This window comes from Cupressus sempervirens, chromosome 7 (genome assembly GCF_028749045.1).
Source record: "Cupressus sempervirens isolate cs-2001-9-10 chromosome 7, ASM2874904v1, whole genome shotgun sequence".
Taxonomy (NCBI): domain Eukaryota; kingdom Viridiplantae; phylum Streptophyta; class Pinopsida; order Cupressales; family Cupressaceae; genus Cupressus; species Cupressus sempervirens.
The window spans coordinates 667,798,898-667,823,258 of record NC_143124.1 but is presented as its reverse complement, the minus strand read 5'-3'; the positions used below and the strand labels follow the sequence as shown (position 1 = coordinate 667,823,258).

The 24,361-nt window shown below is 38.6% G+C and overlaps 1 protein-coding gene across 3 annotated transcripts in view; it reads right to left on the bottom strand.

The window, feature by feature from the left end:
- The window catches only part of LOC149548436 (Transducin/WD40 repeat-like superfamily protein), a 223,209-nt gene that overhangs the window by 54,968 nt on the left and 143,880 nt on the right, over positions 1-24,361 (bottom strand). For 2 of the 3 annotated variants that reach the window (XM_089792504.1, XM_089792505.1), the window contains exons 5-7: positions 23,490-24,260; positions 1,277-1,479; positions 965-1,085 (exon numbers count right to left, since the gene is read on the bottom strand). In XM_089792504.1, the coding sequence (XP_089648630.1) occupies positions 965-1,085; positions 1,277-1,479; positions 23,490-24,260 (1,095 nt within the window). Of the gene's footprint in view, positions 1-964; positions 1,086-1,276; positions 1,485-23,489; positions 24,261-24,361 lie in introns of all 3 variants that reach the window. The other variant, XR_016354026.1, reaches the window with a different exon arrangement.

The window sequence follows — 24,361 nt, the reverse complement described above, 5'->3', positions numbered from 1 at the left end:
ACAACCAATCAAGGAAACATTTGAAAGGATGAAATCAGATTACTTGCAGCTCTCAGTGGATAGGGAACTTGTTATAAAATTTGGAGAAGACGAGGAAAAGCAGGTAGATGAACTCTGTCTTCAACTAAGTATGGAACATTACTCTTTATACCAGGCTGAAAATCAGACTTCTATGGAAGCCACACACAAAGACGATGATCTTATTCTCAGGGCCATGGAGATCATACCAATTATAGATGGGATCCACACCCTTGGTGAGAATGAAGGTGAACAATGTGTTTCCATTTCCCCTTATCCAAAAGAGACATTTTATGCTAAAAAGGACCTAAAGGACCAACAAGAAGTCAACCACATGAATTCTGTTTTTTTATATCAGCTGTTACACATCTTCACAACACCGTGATGACAATGCTGGTTTGAGTGAAACTAGTTCTGATGTTTGATGTGATGGTGATCATTTCATTGAGAAGTGTAGATTGGATTGATAACACTTATGGTGAATCAGATAATTCAGAGTTGTCTTTAATGCATACTGAAGGCTTCTACAGTCCAGCTAGAGATTTTACACTGAGCTCTAATGATATGGCAGCTATCTACTTATCGATTAGTTCAGTGTCTTCCAATCTGACTGTTTTTGTTGTTTGTAAGATTAAATTCTATGTTATGTTATTGTATTGCTGGTTTATAATGCAATAACCATTCTGAAGTTCTTAATTGAGCATTTATGAGTTTATTTACTGGTTGAGTCTGAAAAGACAATTGCAATATTCTTTGTTTAATTAATCTGAAAATTATTGGTGGGAGTTTGTGGCTTAACATCCCGGGTGGGATATTACAAAAAATTATCTCAGACACGTAGAGAAGATAAGCTCATTTGCAATGCCTCACCCATCTTTATTACATGAAATGAGTCTATAAGCATTTTTTCATTAACAACTTAATTCAAGTGACTTAAGCTCCATACCTCTCCATCTGGGGAAAAGCTTAAAGCTGAAATCCCTCCACTACTTAAAGCTGTGTTTCCTGTTTGTAAAGTTGGAAGACCTGGTGGTCCACTTGCATCAAGAACCTTCAGTTTTGTTACACTATAAAAAACAAGAAAGCAAGTTAATATTCCGATGGACCCAAGAATTCTGATGAGGCAATAGCAATGAGATTTACTTTGATTTCTATCAACAATTGGAAGGAAGAAAATCCAGCTATCTCCACATTCTTCATAAAAAACTAGGTTACCTTTACACCCAAATTAGATTTGCCTAAATGGCATCAAACTTACCTCTGCAGGTCATAAATTTGAATTGAAAGGGTGTGAATATCTCCAACTGCATCACCAGCAGCTAACCTTGTAGAACTTTGGTTCAAAGCAATCATTGGAAAGATGCGCACCATCTCCCTTAATGCTGCCATAGCACTCTGTAAGCAAGACTTACGCAGTACAGAATTTCCAGTGTCCATAGTCTGTAAGATATAGTTTGTCACCTGCACTGTACAGTTTACATGTTAACCTAAAACCATTAGATTTTTTAATTTTCACCGAAAACAATTTTTTTTGATTTTTTCATGCTATTGGGAAATGAAGATTCTGCTTAAAACAGGAAAATGCAAAAGGTAGAACTAAGCTGGTAAAATTCTAATAAGCTGGAGTTTGAATTGTATTTGGCACTGAAAGATGATTCTGAAAACCAAAACCTAGAGTATTAAACTGATATGTTAGGGATTAAACAGATGTGGGAAGAATACTAACCCAAATTTTAAGATTACTAGTTATGTTGTTTGAGTATAGGGTAAGAACAGTTTATCTCAAACTTTACATATTCGAACATGTACAAATTTCTTATAATATTTATAAACCTATAAATATTCAATCAGTATGATATGTTTCCCACACTTAATTTATCACTGTAATATATATCAGAAAGTAATATATCTGCCTCTACATGGGACAGAAACAATAGCATCCAATAGATTAATATAAAAATTCTTAATCGGGCATCCTAGAAATGCCAATTAGGGGCAGTCTCATACCTTATATTCGAATTTACCAGGTTCCTATATGTTCTGGTGTGGGTACACTCCGGGTCCTGGTGTGGTCCAGGTTCACCCACAATTACGTCCCACATGCCCAGGCTGCACCTAGGGGAGCCCATGGCAATGGGAGCCAAAAAAACCAGGCCCCATGTAATATCCTCTCTCCTGAGATAATTTTACACACACACACACACACAATTATGATTTAAACTATTAAGAGATAGTTTAATTGATTGATTAATTAAATAAAATAGTAAAATATAATTATAATAATCATATAAATTATTATTCAATATATTATAAATAATATAAAGAATGAAAACTTACAATATATAAATGAGTCAATATTATGGGAAACATCAATAAATTTTATAACTAAAAATGATATATTATAATAACATATGTGAATAATATATATTATTTGATTAAATTATAAATAATGATGGATCTTGTATAGACACGACTTGTCAGAAAGACATTACATATATATATATATATATATATATATATAAAAAGGAGGAACACATGGGGAAAACAGGGGGAGGATTGGAACATACAATTTGGCATTTATGGATAGAGGCTAGAACAAGTATTGAAGGAAAACTCGCATTCCTGGCAAGACGACAAGTTACTTACCCATCTCCAATTAGCGTGGATAAGAAAGTGCGAGAGGCACAAACAATATATATGCAGCGGCACAGATTAGTCTATATTTAGAGGAGAGACGCATAGTGGATTCTCACACACGATACAAATACATCCATTCTTGAGGAAACTACAAATGCAAGACCAACAAAAGAAACCCTTGGCACAGGCGTAAACAATAGGATAAGAACAATATAATTCCTGCCAGCATCGATGATAACTTGTATTTGAGAAGTAAAAAGGGAGATAAGGAATATATGGGTAGTAAGGTTACAATAGAAGACAACGATAGGCATTTTGATCTTTATGGAGGAGGAGAGAATTAAAAGCATATAAACTATAATTTGGGCCGTGGGAATCAGAGTTGAAAACATTCCCCACTATTGACGTAGAAGTGAGAAGAGTCAAAGACAAACGGAAAGATACAAATTGCTCCCTACATACAACAAATCCCATCACTTAACCGCATACATATGTTTGAGTAACTTGAGCATCGTGAGTGAGGATGCATAAAAAGACAAGAAAGGCATTTAATATCCTTTGTGCCAATGAAGGAAACAAGCATTACATTCAAAGATAAACGAGAGCCAGCAAGACGATAATACAAGTGATCCACAAAGAAACCACATGCGGAATATATAGGACAGCCATGCAGAAGAAATAGTGACCATGGGGCAAGGAGAGGTCGAATACAAGGGGGAGAGTGAATAGTGATAGGAGGCATTCACTAAGAAAAAGTGAATGAAGAAGCACAACAACATTGAATAGAATAAGGATAGTTTATTATTCTTATTCGATAGATTCAAGTCTCTATTTAAATAGATAATACAGAGATACGGATGGAACTAAAGACCAAGTAAGATCATATAAGGTTAAAGACAATCCTAGGAGCAACATAGTGGTATACATTTGTTTTTGGTTTATGTGATAATCATACAAGTATAAGAACTCTATAATTCTTATAGAGATCAAGTTAACCTTGGTAGAGGGCATCCAACTATGGATGTCGAGTTTCTCATAAAGAGAATTCGAAGACTAGAGGGCATTCTTAATGGAATGTCGGCAATCCAAATTGGAACCCAAAGAGAGATTTGTACAGAATCTCTTAGAGGCAATATATATTGTAGTGGTCAAACATATGCATATGTTAGAGAAGAGACCTGGTGGAGGTGGGATCTCTACCAAGTAGTGTTACCAAGGATCCCAAAGAGGCCTAAGGGAGAAGCTCTTTCTATGAAAATTACCTAATCGAGACGTAGTTCTCACCAGAGGGTTAGGTGAATAGAAAAAGGATCTCTCCTGAAGGATTGGGATGGGTAGCTTGGGTAGTATCTAGATTAGTATTTACTAAAATCTAATGTTTCTAATATGTTTTACATACAATTTTTCGATATTGTACTGACAAATGGTTGTAGGTTACAGCTTTCGAACCTAATCAAAAAGTGGGGACATCACACCCCACTTGCATAATAAAAACTTTCTTAAAACATTGAAAAGCCCAACTATTGGATTGTCGTTCAAATGAAGTTGAACCAAATGTTGACCTTGATGCCTCTCAAGATGTATATGGCATTGGATATTAAATATGCCTTGTACTTCGAATTTTCATTGTCTATGACATTTTGACACTTGAATATTATCATTTTTGCAAACAATAAATATAATATATGATGTATTTTACTTATAATTTTATTGACAATTATGGATTTATGAATATCACTCTTCTTTCTATATTTATAAATATGTTTGTTGAATGTGTATAAAAATTTACAATATATGTACCATAGTATACATACATATGTGTGTCTATGTGTATGTTTATAGATGAATTTGTACCAATTCCCCAGGAAAGAGCATTTGTCAATATATGTGTACCCAAAACCTGTACCCATATTTGAGCCTAAACCCAACTTGGCAAATTAGTTTATATCATTAATGTTTTTGTGACTTTGACATTTTTGTAGTTCAAACATGCAAAATCTTTCAGCATTTTGTTGTATTTTTTAATTTTATAACATATGCTATTGACAATGTACTATGGAAGCAATTGAATTGAGCTTCAGAATTCAATAAATTGTTTGATGCTCATGTGAACTCTCAATTCATCTTTAATGTTGTGTCTTAACGGTTATATAATACATATGATGAATGGCATATCAATGTTATATATGAATGTTTAAAATTTCCCTATATTTGAAAATAGTCATTTTTTAAAATATAGTCACCCCTTTTATCATTCCCTAAAATAGTTTCAAAAAATTCATCTTGAAAACACGTCCAAGCATCCCCTGTTATCCCCATCCACAAAACTAGTGGAATAGGGAAAAAGTGAGAGTTAAGTGTTAGCAAACAAAAATGCATCAACAAGACAATGCATCAATAGGTAAAGTGATGAAACACTTTTTAGGTAGTGAAACCACAATAAAGTTGCAACCTAAACCTTTGCAAATTTGTTATATAGTTGCAACCAGTAACGACAGCTAGAAGACATCAAGAGAATCACAATTTTTCTACGTTGTAGGCACACTAAAGTTGTGACTAAATAAAGCAATTTGGCCAAGTTATATCCAAAGCCTAGCTTAAAGGTTTTAAAAAATAAAACACAAACAATTGGCACTATTCTATATAGTCAATCTTTCGTAAGAATGAACTAAAGATTAAAACTTTGATGGCTTATTTGAGCATATTTTCTTTCCTTCAAAATCATTGAACAATTAAATATTTCGTTTCTCTTTGAATTTGTAGGTGGACTGAGCATGAGCTCATAGCACACTGGTTGCTGCGAGCCCTTGTAATAGGGAGGTTCAATGTTTGAACCACGGTAAGCGTAATCAAGTGAGACAGTCTATGTTGGGCATGACAGTCGGAAGGAATCGTTGTTCAACATAATTCTTGGTTCAAATCTCAAAGGATTTGCACTCGGAGTATGCTTGGGATGGGAGTCAGAAGGAGTCATCTTTCAGCACAACAGTCATGGTAGTCGGAAGGAATTGTTGACCAAAGAGTGCACTGTACCATGCGGAAGAAGAGGAAGATAATGGTGTTTACATTGATCCAACTGTCAGAATCTCATTGGGCTTGGAGTGCTCGCGGACCTTATGCTAGACCCACAATGGGTGTGTGTCTCGTGTGCCCCTCAAGCTCGATGTCTGTGCTAGGCTTCCGTACTCGTAGGTTTGAGGTGTTCCTTTCAAGGGGATGAGGTCCCCTAGATTTGTAGCCTCATTGGTTCAAAGCTCCAGTCAAACATGACTATAACCAACCAAAAAAACAAATTGTAGGTAAAGGACTGATTTTTGGTGCCAAAGGTTATTTCTTATTACGTTGCAGTTGGAGTTTAGAAGATTTTGAACTACTACCCAACAATTCAAAGCAATCCCTTTTAATTTTCAAGATAAACAATACATGCTATTTCTAGATCCTCATACTTATTGTGAGGTTTTCACACTATCGCCCAATTCCAAATGGGAATCCCCTCTTTTCGCTTTTAGTTGGTAGTACATGTAGGCTTTACAAGTATATTGGCAACATTCTAAAGTCCTAGTCTCGGGGAAGCCTAGGTCTTGAGGTAGTAAGGGGTGTCCAAGTTTGATCACCGAGTAAAGGCTTTAGAAATCTGTGGAAAGGAAAGAATGAAGTTGAGATTTATCAATATCCAGTGGTGAATAGGCAATTCATGACACACAAACAAAAATTTTTATCATATTGGTGTGAGCAATTAAGGGATGAATAACTATGAATTCAAGATGATTGAGTCCAAAAAAAAAAAGAATTGAAGTCCAACTAATGAGAATTTGCTGAACAACGTTTGATTCCAAGTGGCGAGATCAAATTCAAGCTTATAGTTGAGGCAAGTTCCAAGTATCAAAGGAAATCCTAAGGCAACCTAATCCACCAACATGACATTTCAAAAATCCTTAAGGAACTTTGCCACATCTTTATGTCATTTCTGAATTACATTCATGAGATCTTGTTACATGCAGAAGCAAATTCCGATCTATCTTATGGCACTTATCACATGGCATTGCCAAATCCAATTGCACTTGCCATATAGCCTTATGAAATTCAAAACTTCCCAAAGTTCACTCTGTCAATCGACTGGATGGTCCCGACGGTGTTTGTGTAGCCAACGGAATGATTATCGTCGATGTTTTGTATTTTGTAGCCGATGGGTAAATAGTTTGTAGCGGACATAATGTTTGTGGCCGACGGACTCCTTCGGGAAGGTTCGGCGGATAGTATTTATATCCCGTCTGGGATCATTGTAAATCATCTTCGATCTTCTATCATTGATTGTATCAAGCATAATGTATGCGAATATAATTCTGCTATTCTGTTCCATTGTCTGTATGCGTTCATTTATTTTACCTGTACGGTAAACATTTGGCGTCGTTGCCTTATGAACCTAGAAGGTGGGAGGAATGAAGATTAATGCCAAATCAGCTTAACAAGGATTGGAATAAGGTCAAGGGAAAAGATGGAATCCGTATTGCACAAGAGAATTTAATTCTGGCATAGCAAGCCGAACGCCGACGGAGATTTCAGAAGATTGCCGACGGAAACCGAAGTGCCGAAGAATTGTTGGAGGAGACTCGACAACGGTTGGAATTGGTGGAAGAAGCATGGGAGGAGTTTTTGAATTTGTGTTCGCCGAGGGAAGAGAATCCAGACGGAAGAGCATCGACTCGCACGGCTCGGAGTGCTGACAGAGCAAGAGGGTGGAGTGAACTCTTCGTCCGAAATATACTTCTGCAAGAGACAACTTCAGAACACCCTTCTTCACCAAGGTTTGCAGTTGTTGAGTCTGACAGTGTGGGAGAGCAGTTTGTCGGTGTGGGAGTGCAAACCGCCGGTGTGGGAGTACAGTCCGCCGGTGTGGGAGTGCAGTCCGCCAGTGTGGGAGAGCAATCCGTCGGTGTGGGAGTGCAAAACGCCGGTGTGGGAGTGCAGACCGCCGGTGTGGGAGACCAGTCCGCCGGTGTGGGAGTACACACTATCGGTGTGGGAGTGCAGACCACCGATATGGGAGACCAGTCCACCGATGTGGGAGTACAGACTGTCGGTGTGGGAGTGCAGACCGTCGATGTGGGAGTGAAGAGCGCCAGTGTTGCAAGACCGAGAAACGCCTGTTTACAGAAACCAATTGTGATGGCGGGACCAAAAGAGAAACTGCCGAACTTCAATGGTGATGGTACAGCTGATCCCGTTCGACATTGCAAGACATGTGAAACGATCTAGAAGGAAAATGGGATAACTGATGAAGACAACTGGATGAGGCAATTTCCGGCCACCCTACGAGGTGTAGCAATTGATTGGTTCACTGATACAGATCCACAAAAGCTAAATAGTTGGGATAACATTAAAAAGGAGTTTCTGGCAAAATTTAAACTGTTGCAGGATGATAATGAAATTTTAGCAGAGATCTTCAGTACTAAGCAGGGGAAGAACGAAACCGTCCGCATTTACGCCAGAAAATTAAAAGACTTGATAAACAAAATGGAAAGTAAGCCGGCGGACGGACTTTAGAAAAGATGGTTCGTGGAAGGCCTACGCTCAAAGTTGAGGAGGAAAATGAAAATTGTGCCACTGTTGTCATACACGGAAGCTTATAACAGAGCATTGGACCTCGAAAGTGAGCAGAAAACAAAGAAGAAGAACACTAGCTCATCTGATTCGGATGACGACGAGCTTGCCGGAGGTGATAGCAGCGACGAGGAAGGCAACAGTAAGAAGGTTTGTGCCCTCCAGAAGGACATGATCCGCATGATGAAGGAGTTTTAAAATATGCAGAAGGAGCCAAAAGGCAGTGAACTGTGGTGCACAGAGTGTAAGACCGACAATCATACTAAAGGATCGTGTCCAAAGAACCAATTTTGTGACATTTGTCAAATCATGGGCCATTCGACAAAAGAGTGCCCCTTTAACATGAAGACAAGAGGATCTCCGCAGGTGCTTCTTACAGAGGAGGCTTCCCCGTCGAGCAGTAGCGGAAATACGAATAGCGCAGGTGCCACATCCGGAGGGTACAGGAATAATAACAGAGGGCAAAATAACAACAATGCGAACAATAACAATAATAATGGGAGCCGAAGTCGAACCCAGTATGATGCAAACAGATGGCCGATCATTCAATGCCAAGCATGTAATTTGTGGGGTCATTTTGCGCGGGACTGTACAATGAAAAACAGCGAAATTATTATGCAGATGGTGCAGACCCGGTGATCACGAAGATTCCAAGTGTCCAAAGTCTGGAGTAAACTCGATCATTGTCGGCACAGATGTAGAGGAAGTTCTGGCAATTACACGGAGGCAAGCGGAGGAAAAGAGAAAATTGGGGGAAGCGCAGGCGGAAATTGCAAAGGCATCTTTGGCGGGGCCATCTCAGTTGAAGGACATCACCGGCACCTTGGCAAGGAACTTCGCAGAACAAAACATTGTACGACAGATCTTACAAACGGAGATACCAGTCAAGATAAGTGACCTCCTTCTCACAATGCCCCAATTACGGACGACCATTCTGAATCATACACCGTTTTCGAAAGCCATTTAGGACACAGGAAGGGACAGTAGGGAAGTGATGACAACAGACCCAATGCTACTGACACTCACATCCGGACGGCATCCGGCGGTTGTCGAGATGGGGATTTTGGGAAATGTTCTGAAAAACACAATTGTTGACGGAGGGTCCAACGTGAATGTGTTGCCGGAGGATACTTGGAAGAAGTTGGGAAAGCCGACGCTGTGGCCACCTACATTCCAGTTGCTCATGGCGGACCAGCATGGGATCAAACCGTTAGGAACCTTGAGGGCACAACCAGTAACCATTGGTACGCAACCATTTTTATTGGATTTTGTGGTCATTCCATTGAAAAGAAAAGGATATGATGCTATTCTCAGACGGACTTGGTTGGTGCAAGCAAAAGTAAAACATGATTGGAAACGAAATACCCTATCAATGGAGCGCGGAGGCAAAAGATTCATAATTGACCTGCACACACAAATGGTAGGTGAGGAGGCAACATCGTCAGACTCAGAAGGTGAAGGCGATAGTGACGACGAAAGAAATGACGATGAAGGAAAGAGGAGAATGGAACCGAACGACGAAAGAGTATTGACAGTAGAAGGAGGATCGAATGATGACGACCTAGACTCAGTGAATGGCCTCTACCACTGGCAGATAGAAGACTACGAATTGTTTCTGAGTTGCAATATGTTAAAGGTCGACAAAGGTGACAAAACAAGGGAGAATGAATACAGCGAAGCCGAAGGAGGAAAGGCGGAAGCTGAGGGGAAGAACATCCAATCCAAACCCAAAAAAAAGAAAGATCCCACCATCCGGTGCACGGTGAACGGACCGCATAGAAAGAAGAGAATGTATCGCACCGCAAAATTAGTTGAAGGGTGCCAAGGAAATAATCCAGATGCACGACGACCGCAGGCACAATGGGCGACACAGGTGACACAGAACAAATGTAAAGCGTGGCATGACAAACATCTCAAACTCAACAGGTTTCAGTCGGGGCAGCTGGTACTCAAGTATGATGGGCGAAATGAAATCAAGCCGGGGAAGTTCAAAGTCAGATGGGTCGGACCATACCAGATCCGAGAAGTTGGCAACAATGGAGCAATTAAATTGTCAACCTTGGACGGGGAAGAGATTCCTCAGGCAGTCAACAGGTCTAAATTGAAAACATACCGCGCCCGGAAGATTTCATCATCGTCACTGTCGCCGCCGAAGAAGTGGTTGCAGAATGATTCGACGCTATCGCCGTCACTGAAGAAGTCGTCGCCGAATGATCTGAGGGCTCCTTCGTCGTCATCGTTGTAGAATGGCGACGCCTAGAGGCAAAATTGAGGTGCTTTTTTTTAATTTTATTTTTGTCAAAAATAAAAAATAAATAAATTGAAGAAAAATAAATACAGTGAAAAAAAAAAAGAAAGGAAAAAAGTATCCCGCGGACTGCGCTCCGTGGGCAGGATGTCCCGCGGGCATTTCCCTGCAGGGTGTCCTGTGGACCCTCCCCGCAAGCTCTGATGGTGGATGTCCCCGCAGACTCCCGCGGAGACCTTTCCCTCCCGCGTGTCTTTTCCGCGGGTTACCTTTACTTTTCTACGGATCTTCTTTTTCTCTCTCCCGCGAACTCTGTCTTCTTCGCGTGGTTCTAATTCTCTTCCGCGGGCTTGTTTCATTCCGCACGTGGTGCTCGTCTTTCGCTAAGTCTGTTGCTTGCTTCCCGCGGGTTACTTGCCTCCACGGCTATCTGTCCTACCCACGGATGAAGTACTTTCCGCGGTTCTGCCTTCGCATTATCTTCTGATCCTTTCTTTCTGCATCTCTGCGGAGTTTTTTTTGGTTGTTCACCCGCAAATTCTTCCTTAAACACTCTGACTTCTCAGGAGGTGCACGCAGAGTTTTTGGTGCGGCATACGCAATTCACGTCACAGCTTTTCCGAGTAATGAGCTTCTGTGTTTTCTGCAGACTTCATCTCTCTCGATTTTCCCTTGGGGTGTAGCAGACCTGTAGGTATGAAGTAAGCGCGCCACTGTCTTTCGGCGCAGGTCTGTGGCAGTAACATTGGCATTCATCCAGATTGCCTTCTGGTAAGCCGCGAAGAGGCAATTGCCATCGGCATCGACATCCTCGCCATGGAAAAGCAAAAGAAGGGTACAGCTGCAGGCATTCTGAGCAAGATTTTTCCCCGTAAACTCTGCTTAGCTCATGGGAAGAGGAGGGTTGGAGGCGTGCAAATCAACGGCCTGCAGAGAAATTTCAACGGAAATGCTTGTTTGTGTATTGTTTCTCATTGCCAGAGGAGACGTTTCAGCGAAAGATTGTTGGAGTTATGTTTCTCATTTGCGAAGGAGAGATTATTCGAGTTTGTGTAGAAGATTGGTGTGAGGGGTTTTCTTACCAAAAAAAAAAAAAAAAAACGACAGATTCAAGTTGTTCAGAATGAGTAGCAAATGATGCCAAAGGGAAGGGGAAGCATCAGTGGTTGCCAAAAAGAGTGTAGAATCGGCAGAAAATGGCAGAAACAGTGTGTTCCATGCAGTTTTGTGTGGGTTTCGGAGTGCTAATTTGGTCTTGCCCCCTGGACCCCCAATCGTTGCAGATGTCAGTCGTGGGAGTCTGACCAGTTGAGAAGAGTTGAAGTTGTTGCAGGCATGGACTATCTGTGTACCAAAGGCACTAGGAGTAGGTGTTGGCCAGGAGGCTGTCTTGGTGGATGTGTAGAGAGCTCGGGAGGAGTTGATCATCCAATTGGAGGCAGTGCCACGAAACTTGGCTCAAGGTACCGAGGAGTTAAAAACAGAGTAAGCAGCACAGGTGGCTATCAAGGTTAGCTTCATTAAGGAAGCAGTGTTGTGTTAGCAGAGGCTACAGGCACGGGAAGAAGGTGACAGTGATGTGTCAAAAGAAAATTTATCTTGTTGTAATTAGTCTGTTTATGTATTTTGTTTGTTAATTTGTCTCAGATATTTTGTTAGTCATTAGGAGACGATTTTTCTTTTTGGGGGGGATGGTGTCAGCCGACTGGATGGTCTCGACGGTGTTTCTATAGCCGACGGAATGATTGTTGTCGGTGTTTTGTATTTTGTAGCCGACGGGTAAATAGTTTGTAGCGGACATAATGTTTGTGGCCGACGGACTCCTTCGGGAAGGTTCGGCGGATAGTATTTATATCCCGTCTGGGATCATTGTAAATCATCTTCGATCTTCTATCATTGATTGTATCAAGCATAATGTATGTCCGGCATATGCGAATATAATTCTGCTATTCTATTCCATTGTCTGTATGTGTTCATTTATTTTACTTGTACGGTAAACACACTCGACACATCTTCACGAGATTTCTGATTTTCAGTTGCCACATAGAGCCCTGCTTTCCGATCCAACTTAGCCACTTGACACATAAGATTGCCAAATATGAGCTATATCTTGGGCAATATGACACTTAACATTGTGAAATCCAAAAGTCATCTTGAGACTTTGCCTCATAACCTTGTCATTTCTGACTTGCCACATGAGGCTAATACTTCTGAAATGCACTTGACATATGGAGTCAAGGTTTCTGACTTAACACGTGAGGCTTGGAATTCTAAGTTTTACTTGCCACAGAGAACCATGAAGTCCGAAGTGAACCTGTCACATGAGCATAAAATTTTCAAAACTCCCTTGACTCATAGACCTTGGAATCCTGCAAACAACTTGACACATAGGGTGGTCAACTCCATTTGCCACATCCATGGATGATTCCAAACTGCCATATGACTGAAATTTTTGAATTTCTCAAATGAATTTGCCACATAAAGACCTCATTTCCGACTTTCCACATAAAGGTGAGTTTTTTGGTTTCTACTTGACACGTCACATTATCAAACTCAACTTGTCACATAGAGGCTTAACTTCCAATTTTGGCTTTGCCACATCACCTTGAGATTTGTGAATACCTTGTTTGCACTTGCCTCATTAACAGTTCAAACCTAAGTTGCCTCATTAAACCTTCAAACCCGAGTTGCCTCATGACATGGAACTTTCAGCAAGTCAGCATCATGTTCTTGCCCAATGGATGGGAAATCTCCCGAGACTTCAAGCACTTGCCCAACTCCATCTGAAATTCACTTGATGAAATTTGCCCCAAGTACTATCAAATCTCTGAAAGGGTGGTTGTAGTTCGCCCAGTCGGGCTGTTTGTTTGGAAAGGACCATGTTTGATTATGCCCAAACACATCCAAATTTCCAAAAAAGCAATATGTTTTGCCCAATACCATACGAATTTCTAGAATTCATAAATGTCATGGCCTAACTAGCCTTTGATTTCCAAAATAGTCCTATGGCATTTCACCCAATGAAGCCTAGAATTCTGAATTGCATATTAGTGTTTGCCCAATGGGCCTCACATTTCCGAATTAAAAATAATGATGACATGGTAATATGGCCCAATGGAGCATAGAATTCTAAAATTGATATGGTGAAAATCAGCCCAGCTTTGCTTGTGTTTATGAAAACGCTTAATGAGCTTTGGCCAACTCCAATGAAGTTCCGAAATGACCTAAGATTTGCCCAATCACTCTATTAATTCTATATTTGTCTAATTGGCTTCAAAACAATCAATTTCAAAATGCCTAGCAGGCCGGCCTACTTGTGATATGGAAAGATGTGTTTAATTTAGTTTTTGTCTTTACAGGACTAGGTCGGCATTTATTATGAGGCATGACCTTTGGACCTTGTGGCCTATATAATTAAACGTTGAATCCATTCAATACCCAATTCCAAACAACTCTCAAAGTCCATATCATAACAAAAAAAGCTAGGATACTAATGCATCTGATTTCAAGCCGGATGCGGGTGCCGATGCGTGTGTTGTCGAGCAAAATGGGTAGTTAGATAGTTATCGGTGCGAACACAATTGTTTTGTTTCATTGGCACCGTTTTGGACATCACAAATGTCGTGAACACTTATTTATTTTGGCATTATTATCATTGTATGAAATATCATTGTTGTGTACGGAAAGCATTTGATAAATTAATAGTATTTTGCATTGATTATATGTTTCTTTCCTGTTCACCCACGGGCTGAACATTTGGCGCCGTTGCTAGTTTGAATTCGGAGTAGTATGGAAGGACGAAGATAAATGGAAATAACAGTACAAGACAACCGGAAGACAAATGATGACAACAAAACAGAAATTTTCGAAGGAGAGCACGAGGCGGCGCTAAACTTTCACATCCTCTACTGCGTAGGCCTTGATATTTTGTATGGAGAGAAGCTACAGAGAACAGGGTTACACCAGACAATGTGTGGGATGCTATGCACGCAAGCCCAACCACAAACAAATTTTTAGACCAACTCCCCCATCTGATTGCACAAGCCTACGTGGCACAGAAGAGACGTAGGGAGGAAGTAGAACACAAGGAACACCGTCAGGAGACCCTCAAGAGTCTCTATGAGGAGAGAGAGACACGACGTCAGAAAACTAAAACATGAGTTGTTGCATCGTGGTGTCAAGGGCACTCAGAAGTCTATAATTATTGCATAAGTCACACATGATGTATACAGAATAAATAAATAAAAGAGTGTTCTGTTTTGTTTTGTTTTATAATGATATCTGTCAAATGCCCAATCTTTTAAATAAGAATAGGAATTTGAGGGAAGAAATCGACGAATTACAAACTGTGCGTGGCGAAGCCAAACAACGGAGAATAAGACAACTTGTTGAGGAATGGACTGAGAGGCAGCCGGAGAAATCACCTAGTGTGGTGGTTGTAGCAGGGTTCACAAGAACCAACAAAGGGTGCCACAGCTCACCAGAATGGCAGGTACGGAGTAACAAAGAGTTGCTCGAGGAAACACAGCATAGATTAGCAATGCTTGAGGCGACAAAGGAGCAATTTTTACATTCATCTCGTACACCACTATGAGAGGGAACCTGTGAAGAAGTAGGAAAGGAGGTGAGGCCAACAGAAGACAAGGGGGCATAAGGAAGTGTTGGAGCGGCACTGCACGGTGGTCAAAGTAACCCATCGAAACCAACTTCTAAGAGTTTAGCGACACGATCTAGTGGTAATTACATGGCAAGAAGCACAATGTCTCAAGCAAAAACTCTCGAAGTTCATAATCAACAGGAAGGAAGACCCCATACAGCATTGCCATACATGTGAAATGATATGGACCACCAACTCAGTCACGGATGTGGATGAATGGTTGAACTAGTTTCCAGCTAGCCTACGAGGAGTGGCGGTGGATTGGTTCTCCAACATGGACAAGGAAAAAATCTCTACATGGGATGATCTAAAAGAATTCCAAGCACAATTCTGACTGCTACAAGATGACGAGGTTGTGAAGGAAATCTACAACTGTAAACAAGGGAAGAAGGACATTGTTCGAGCCTACAATCGAAGGCTCAAAGATCTTCTTAGCCTGATGGGTACTCAACACACAAATGAGCTAAAGAAATGCTGGTCTATAGAAGGCCTCCGCAAGGCATTGAGAAGGAAAATGAAGATAGTTCTGCCCACATCATACACAAATGCCTACGAACGTGCCCTCAATCTAGAAAGTAGAAAAATAGCAAAGAGAAAGAAGAAGAAGAGAAGTAAATCCTCATCCTCCTCTGAGAGTAATGAATCCTCTGACAAAGGAAGCAGTGTAGACAACGAGGAGGACCCCAGCAAGAAAGTACAAGCACTCCAAAAAGACTTAGAGCGGATGAGAAAGGAATTCAAATCCATGATGGGAACCAGTGGCTGCATGGAGGAAGGAGAAATTCGGTGTACGAATTGCAAAGAGAAAGGTCATTCAAAGGGAGCGTGCCCTAAAAAGGCAATGTGCGATATTTGTCAGGTCTTGTGTCATTCTACAAAGGAGTGTCCATTCAACATGAAGACTAGAAGCCAATAGATACTGTTCACACAGGAACAACCATCCACTTCTAGCACTAACAATGAGACCTAGGAAAACAATAATGCCACATCCAACGGCTATTGGAACAACCACTGAGGAGGACGGGGCGAGAATGACAACAGGAATGGGATACAATATGATTCCAAGGGAAGGCCCATAATCCAATGTTGGGCATGTAACCAATGCGGCCACTTTGCCAGAGTGTCCGAAGAACAACACTCCTCAAAAATTATGTCGATGGTGTGGTCCAAGGGACCATGAAGATGCTAAGTGTCTGAAACAAGTAAACCTCATTAACATTGACAAGGAAAAAAGTTTTGGTTATCACCCACAACCAGGCTAAGCAAGCCACCTATCCTAACCCCTGCACAAAGAAGCAAAGGCTACGGGAGGCACGGGAAGACGTAGAAAGGGAAATGAAGGCTACCAAAGATATGAAAGATATTATTCTTGGATGATCGGAGGGAGAGAACAACTTGGTCAATCAGATTCTACAAATGGAGGTGCTCGTTAAACTCCAAGACCTATTACAAATGGTACCGCAACTAAGGACGGCATTATTGAATGCCCACACAAACCCGTTGGAGACAAAGGAACAACCAATAGTACTAGAAGGGTCGGCGACAGATCCCATGTAACTGACAATAAGTAATGGTCGTTATCCGACAGTGGTCGAGATGGGAATCCTCGAAGCCATCGTGGATGGTGGGTCCGGGGTGAATGTTCTTCCCAAGGAGATGTGGAAGAAATTGGGCAAGCCTACCCTATGGACGCCCACATTCAACTTGCACGGCGCCGACCAGTAGGGCATAAAGCCCCTAGGGACCTTGGTGGCTCAACAAGTAACTGTTAGGATGCAGCCATTTGTACTGGATTTCATAGTGATTCCCTTGAAGAAAAAAGGATATGACGCCATTCTTGGAAGAGGATGGCTAGTGGCCGCAAAAGTTAATCACAACTGGAAGAAGAATATCTTGTCAATGGAAAGCGAAGGGCAGAAGTTTGACATTGATCTCCGAACTCAAATGGTAAGTGAAGAAATGGCGTCATCGTCGTCGGAGTCCGAGTCAAACGGAAAGCATCAGAGAGATGAAGGAAGAATGGATGTAAACAATTGGGCATTGAATCCATTCAACACCCAATTCCAAACAACTCTCAAAGTGCGGATCATAACAAAAAAACAAACACATGCCTTTGACAAAAGACTCAAACATGTCAACAAGGAAGCCACTTCAACATGCAAACTCGAATTTGGAATTTGGGAAAATTCCAAAAGTGTGAAAATAAAAGTTTCCATCATTTTTAAAGGTAAAATGCACTTTTCATGGCATATATATGGACAAATGTGCAATTTCAAGCTAAAATATGCATGGAAATAGCAAGATAAGCATGAATTGATCAAGTTTGAAAATGTCTACTTACTGGAGGTTAAAGAGCCAAAATAGCAAGTTTTATAGACTTGAAGACCAATTCTTCCTCGAATCCGGATTTTCAAACAACTTTTTGACGTTTTCCGTACTTGCATTTAACACAAATTAATGAGCAATGAAGGGTCGAATTTGACATGAAAATGCCAAAAACGTGGTTTCCAAAGACAAGAGAATGCGTTAAAACTCAAAAACGATCCCTCTTGATCCATGGTATGGGCTGAAAATGCATTTTTTTGAGTTTTTTGAACAAAAACATGACTTTTTTATGCAAAAATATGGGCCGTTTTTGCAAAAACGTGGCCAAAAAATGCATGTTTTTGAGTCATTTTTTACTTGTGAATGCAAAAACAACTTCCCCAAATGTATATACATGGATCAAAATGCAAAATTGTGACTCCAAAATGCAAAAAAGTGGATTAAAACCCCAATTTTTTGGGCATTTTAAGCAAAAACGTGATTCATAAAAGGCATGAAACAAAAACGTTTTGGCTTTTAAACACCAAAATATGTATCAATATGTAATGCAATCCCAAAAAGAAGCCAAATTGATTTGCTTTGGAGTCAAACATGCAGCAAAAATAGATTTATTTGCTGATTTCTCCAAAAACGTGCCCTAGATGGGAGCTTGGAAAAACATTTTTTAGCAAGATAAATCCATTTTTTATGTTAGAAAATCCATTGCCAAGCAAAAACAACCCTATTGGAGAAAATCTCATGCAAAACCATCAAGTAAATCTCTCACAATCTCCAAAATTGAGTTCTTGGAGGGTAAAGACATGTTCTTCAAAATCGGACTTTTTGGATGTCATTGCACATATTAAAACATGTTTTTGGTTAAAATCAGACCTTTTTGGGTCAATTGCATGTTTTAAAATGTGTAAGTCATCAAAATCGGACCTTTTGGGTGCTATTACATAAAATATGCACATAAGCAAAAACAAACCTTTTTAGGTCACTTGCATATTTTAAGTTAAATCTCACTTTTTAGATGCAAAGACATGAAAACTTTACTTTTGATGCAATTACATCAAAAAGGTCCACTTACATGATAAACTTTTGATGTCCACTTTTGATAACAAGTTGAACTTTATATGCAAAGACATGTAAAATGTCCACTTTTGATGGATTTTACATGTAATTGCATATAAAAGGTTCACTTTTAATAACTTAAAACCATTTATTCAATTTAATTTTATAGAAATGTTACTAAATGAGTCATAAACAATATTAATATATCATATTTATAAATACAATACATAAATATCATTTAAAAGTTAACATTTAAATGAGCATTTGATTTTAAAATAAAAAATTAAACTAAAACTATATAGTTAATGTCGATAGGCATTCTACAATGGTAGAATGGGGGAGTGGGATGGTGTGATCGTGTTAATGTTAACTTTTACCCTTCTAGGTTAAATTTGACAACCATCTACATGTCAAAAGTTTAAATCTTATTATAAATAGAATATACTTTTAAAAATAATTTAATAGATACCACATAAAATATCCGTTTAAATTATAATATTTGGACTATAAATCTTCCATTTTTTAAGAAATTAAAATAAAAAGCTTACTTAGTACAAAACTAAATAAATAGAGATAAAGGAAATATAAATATTTTTAGATGTAGTAAATTAAATTATAATTATTTTGTAGTGGATATCTATCGGCATTTCTTTAGATACATTTATTCAAGATATCTATACTAGTTATATAGTCACTTTAAGTGAAAAATTAAAAAGTAACTCAACTTAAAATTATAACATAAAGTACACTATAGTCACTTTAAGTTAAAAATTTAAAGATAAAGTAACTTAAAAACATAACAAAAAGTGAATATAAGTTATATTTATCAAAAAGTTAAAGTCAAATTGAAAATATAACATCATATTTTTAATTTGTGTCGTTGCACCCAGAAGGTCCACTTTTGAAGCACTAAAATGGACATATCTTTTGACTGACAACTCCGATTGAGCTCCAGGTTAGACTGAATCGAAGGGAAAAACGAAATGCATGACATGAGCAAAACCAAAGGACTAAAAACAAACAAACGCAAACTCAAAAGCAAAGAACGAATGATGAAGGCATCAAAAATCAAGCAAAGGCTCGAAAGAAAGCAAAACGAAAAAGACTTAACGAAGGCCTTCAGTAAAACAATTTGATATACAAATTGAAATTGATTGATGAATCAACAATGAATAATTGAATATCAAATTCAACTCAGAGAAATGTGAAACTAGCTTGAAAAAGTTTCGTGTAGTTACCAACATTTTGTGGTGACAAAATGCAAGACAACAGTTTCCATCCTTCCAAATGGGGTTGCAAGAAAAGTGGGCTTAACCATGGAGGAAACATTGTAATTAAGAGCGCTCAAGCTGCATTAATACTAAGATGGGTGACCTCCCAAGAAGTCATGATGCTTCAACTCCGTGAACATCACCTAGATGCAATGACTGGTAAGTGGTCCATTGATTCTCATGAGAGATGAGCTCTTATGTACAACTACTCATAAAACATGGGTCAACTAGTTTGACTAAAAAAACTGCACAGTTCAATCCTAATAGCAATAGCACAAATTGATTTGTTGTGGAAAATATCTTTGACTTATCAACCTTTATCTCTCCAAAATATCAATCATTCTTTACAATAACACCATTAATTCAACTCTATGATCAAATGAGCAAAACTATTGTAGGAAATGTAGGGTCTGCTACACCAAATGCAATTAAACCAAACAAGGTTTCATTGGGTCATTAGAGAGTAAAATGACAAAAGAAAATACCTTAATTAGAAAATAATCTTGAATCTATAGTGTTACTCAATAGTGCATATACATCTTGTACTAATCCCTTGAACCAGTAAATAAGTTGTAATGATTTTGTTATCATCACAAAAGATATCTCAAATGCTCGTAGATATGCACAACTCTTCATATGCACCGTGTTCAAATTTCATACTTCTCTCTCACTTCACAAGATCACATATGCTATGTATGCATAGAAATGAATAATACTTAGTAATGGTGTGAATGCTTACCAAATTTTCAAACAATCTTGTCATCCACACAAGCTTCTTCACCACACACCTTCTCACACTAGTTTTCCCTTAATGAAATTACCATGCTCCTTCCACTTTAAGATCCCAAGAGACCAATAATTTGCTGGTACTGTACAAGAGAAAGAACTTTTTGAGCTCTCACAGACATCATTCAATGCCCACTTATGATAATCAAACTTCCCCATTCATGAAGCATCTAATCTGCTATTGATGAGAAAAAAAAATGTAGCAAATGGTTTTTTTTGTTCGCATTCAAACACATAAGTTATTCCTTTTTCTATACTTCAATTAAGCTTCTCCTGGTCTTCCACAATATGCCTTCATTGTAAAACTTTTAAGACAAAAGTATTACAAAAATTATACATCCTGATGCCCACTTATGATAATCAGACTTCCCCATTCATGAAGCATCTAATCTGCTATTGATGAGAAAAAAAAATGTAGCAAATGGGTTTTTTTGTCCGCATTCAAACACATAAGTTATTCCTTTTTCTATGCTTCAATTAAGCTTCTCCTGGTCTTCCACAATATGCCTTCATTGTAAAACTTTTAAGACAAAAGTATTACAAAAATTATACATCCTGACACAAAACATTTCTTACACATATATAACAGTTTTATTGCCTTCAATTCCTTCAGCAACTTCTTTCATTCCATGTGCAAGTTTTGCACTTAAACATCCCCCATCTTGAAATCAAATTTCTTGGCATCTTTTCAGCCAATGTCTAGTTTAAAATAGCCATTTTCCATTGCTTAACCCTCATTTCATTAAACCGGCAATGCTTAGTTTACCATACAGTAAGAGGTCAGCCTTCTTCATGTTTGTTCCCTCCAGAGGCCAAAGATGCTACAGATAACTCTATTCAGAGTCTCTGCATTCTCCTTCGCCCACTCCAATACCATATGAAAACGAATGATAAAAGCTTAGATTGGTTCATAAACTTTGAAAGTGAACAAGCATTGAAAGAAGGAAAAGTGTGGGCGATTAGAGGGATGGGTGCTTATGGATAATGCTTAATTGGATTGCCATTTTAAAAGCATTACAGCTGTATGCCTTGAATCAACATATTGACTTAAAAGTGTGCCAAGAAAGAGCAGTCCACAATCATTTGGAAGAAGATTACTTATTTTTATAATTATCTTAAGTTGGTTCTTATTGGCCCAAGCATTGCTACAGACGTAGCAGGGCTGGTCTCTGTCATGAATTACCCCTTTCATCTTCATCAGTTCCATTCTTCATTGAATGCTCTTCTCTTACAGGTTTGTTTCTATTCCAACTTGGTTATTATGGTTCAGGGTTCAGATTTTTAACTCCTTTTATCTTGTTTAATTTCTTAGTTTTGGGTGTTTGGTTACCTTTCATAACACAGTCCTTTTAACCTGGTATGTCTCTATGTAACTGAATGTCATATTTTAATTTATCTTAAATTATCTACAATTGTCATTCCTAAACATAAATATCACTTCATTCTCTCTTGCAGTGTGTGAATCTTTGTTTACATTTGAGAGAATAGTTTGAGATATATCCAATCAAAGAACTTCATGCCTGAGAAGAAACAAAAAACAAAATTTTCATTTTGGAATAATAATAGCTTAGTCATTTTGAGTTTGATTATCTATGATCCATGCAACTGTAGATTAGTTAGGGTCTTTTATACTGGTATGTCTCTATGTAACTGAATGTCATATTTATGATCTACAATTGTCATTCTTAGACATAAATATAATTTCATTCTCTTTCTTGCAGTGTGTGCATCTTTCTTTGCATCTGAGAGAATAGTTTGAGATATATCCAATCAAAGTTCATGCCCGAGAAGGAACAAAAGCGAAGTATCCATTTTTGGAATAATGATAGCTTAATGCCAAACTGAGTCTGATTGTTTATGATTCATGCAACTGTAGATTCGTTTAGAATGAAGCTCGATAATTTTATGTTAATATAAATTAATACCTGTAGCATAGAATAAATCATGTCTAAAAATAGACACGATACTCAAATAAAATTTTACTTTCTATTTCTGGAGATGACTATTTAACATCAATCTATGCTATTGTTGCCCATATATATAATTGTGATCAAAGAATGCATAGGTAGTTATTTGTAAATATGGGTGTACTTAAAATATCATTTAACTGCCCAGCAAAATCTCCTCATATTTTATGAGCATATAAATGGTGTTCAAAATATTAATGCTAAGTGAGTCTGCCATTTAATAACTTATCATATAAAAGCAGTACCAAAAAGACCTCAAAGATGTAAGCATTGCTTTGTTACAGTAAAGATAAAAATGTGTAAGTTATCTTTAATCTACTTTAAGATTGTGGATTTCCAATGAAACAAATTCATGATCTATAAAAGACCGGTATTTTTGCAAAGGCCCTTTAGAAAAGTTGTTTGTAATTTTCGTTATAGTTTAATAGGTATTTTTAACTACAAAAACCAAAAGTTCTGTTTATGTTCAAACATCTAGGGAGTTACAAATTTGAGTCAGAAAAATATGAAGGCATCAACAAATGACTCAATGAATGCCGAAAAAATCAAGGAAATGAATGGTATAATCCAAACAAGTTACAGGGTCCCTAGCGAATTGGACCAAAGCAATAATAAGATATAACAACAAGGTTTCTTTCATATTCTCCATGCGATTGGCCAAAACCAGTGTATGGAAATGTGACACAAATAACACTCACACTTAGATATTGGTTCAACAATATCAAAATCAAACGTAGAAACTCAGGAATAATCAACAGTAAAATCTCAGAGTTGCATACAAATGAGATCCCAGCTCAAATAATGATTACTAGATAACAGAGCTATGGACAATTTTTTTGGTAATATTAACTGCTAGAAAACCAGAGCCACATTCTAGACATGTTCAATACCTTGTACTGATTGTTCTATATGAAGAGTAGACATACCTTGTCCAAGTAGGGAACCATTGCTTTTGGGGCACCTCGCATAATTCTTACAAGAGTCATCAGTGATACTAAATGAACAGGTGAATCAGAACCTGTAGTCCATATTTGATTTTCAACAGCATGCAAATATCCTAATACATCTACCATTGCCAAACTTGGAAGGAGAATTCCAGTAAGAGTTTCTTGTATTGTCATGGCAATCACTGGATTTTGTGAAGAACCTGCATTTCCAGATGCACTACCACTGAGGCACTCAATTAATATAAAAACATCACGAATTAAGTGTGGTATATCTTTAGCAATATGTGATTTCCATGTAGTATCCATTCCTTCAGCTAAGAGTTCTGCTGCAGTTGGGCTATGTCTACCATTCACAGTCATGACTAGCTTGACAAGCTGTGGAGCGACGGCTGTCGCCAAATTTGATTTCACCAAGCTGGGATACCAGACTGCCAAAGCTGCACCTGTAATAATGCGTGAAGACTTTGCATCTCCCTCTGTTCCCCAAATCATAGGGATCCAATCTTCAGCCTCATATGAATCCAGCCAGTTCAAAATATCAGTCAGTTCAGATTGAGAACTTTGTCCTGAGTCAAGCTTTACATCTGAATTAGCAACAAGATGTGTCCCTTCCTGTTCTGGAGAATTGACTGTATTTAATCTCTCACAATGGAGAATACTAGGAATTGCTCTTGCAGCTGCACAGTGGAACAAGGTACGTGCAGCCATCCGAACATGCTCACTTGGATCTTGCCAGAAACATGCATAAAGCTGCAGAAAAGAAAAGATATTTTTAGAAGTCAAACAACTTAAAAAATTCACTGTCAACACAATCAGATGACAACCCTTGCTGCATCTCTGTCTTTCATATA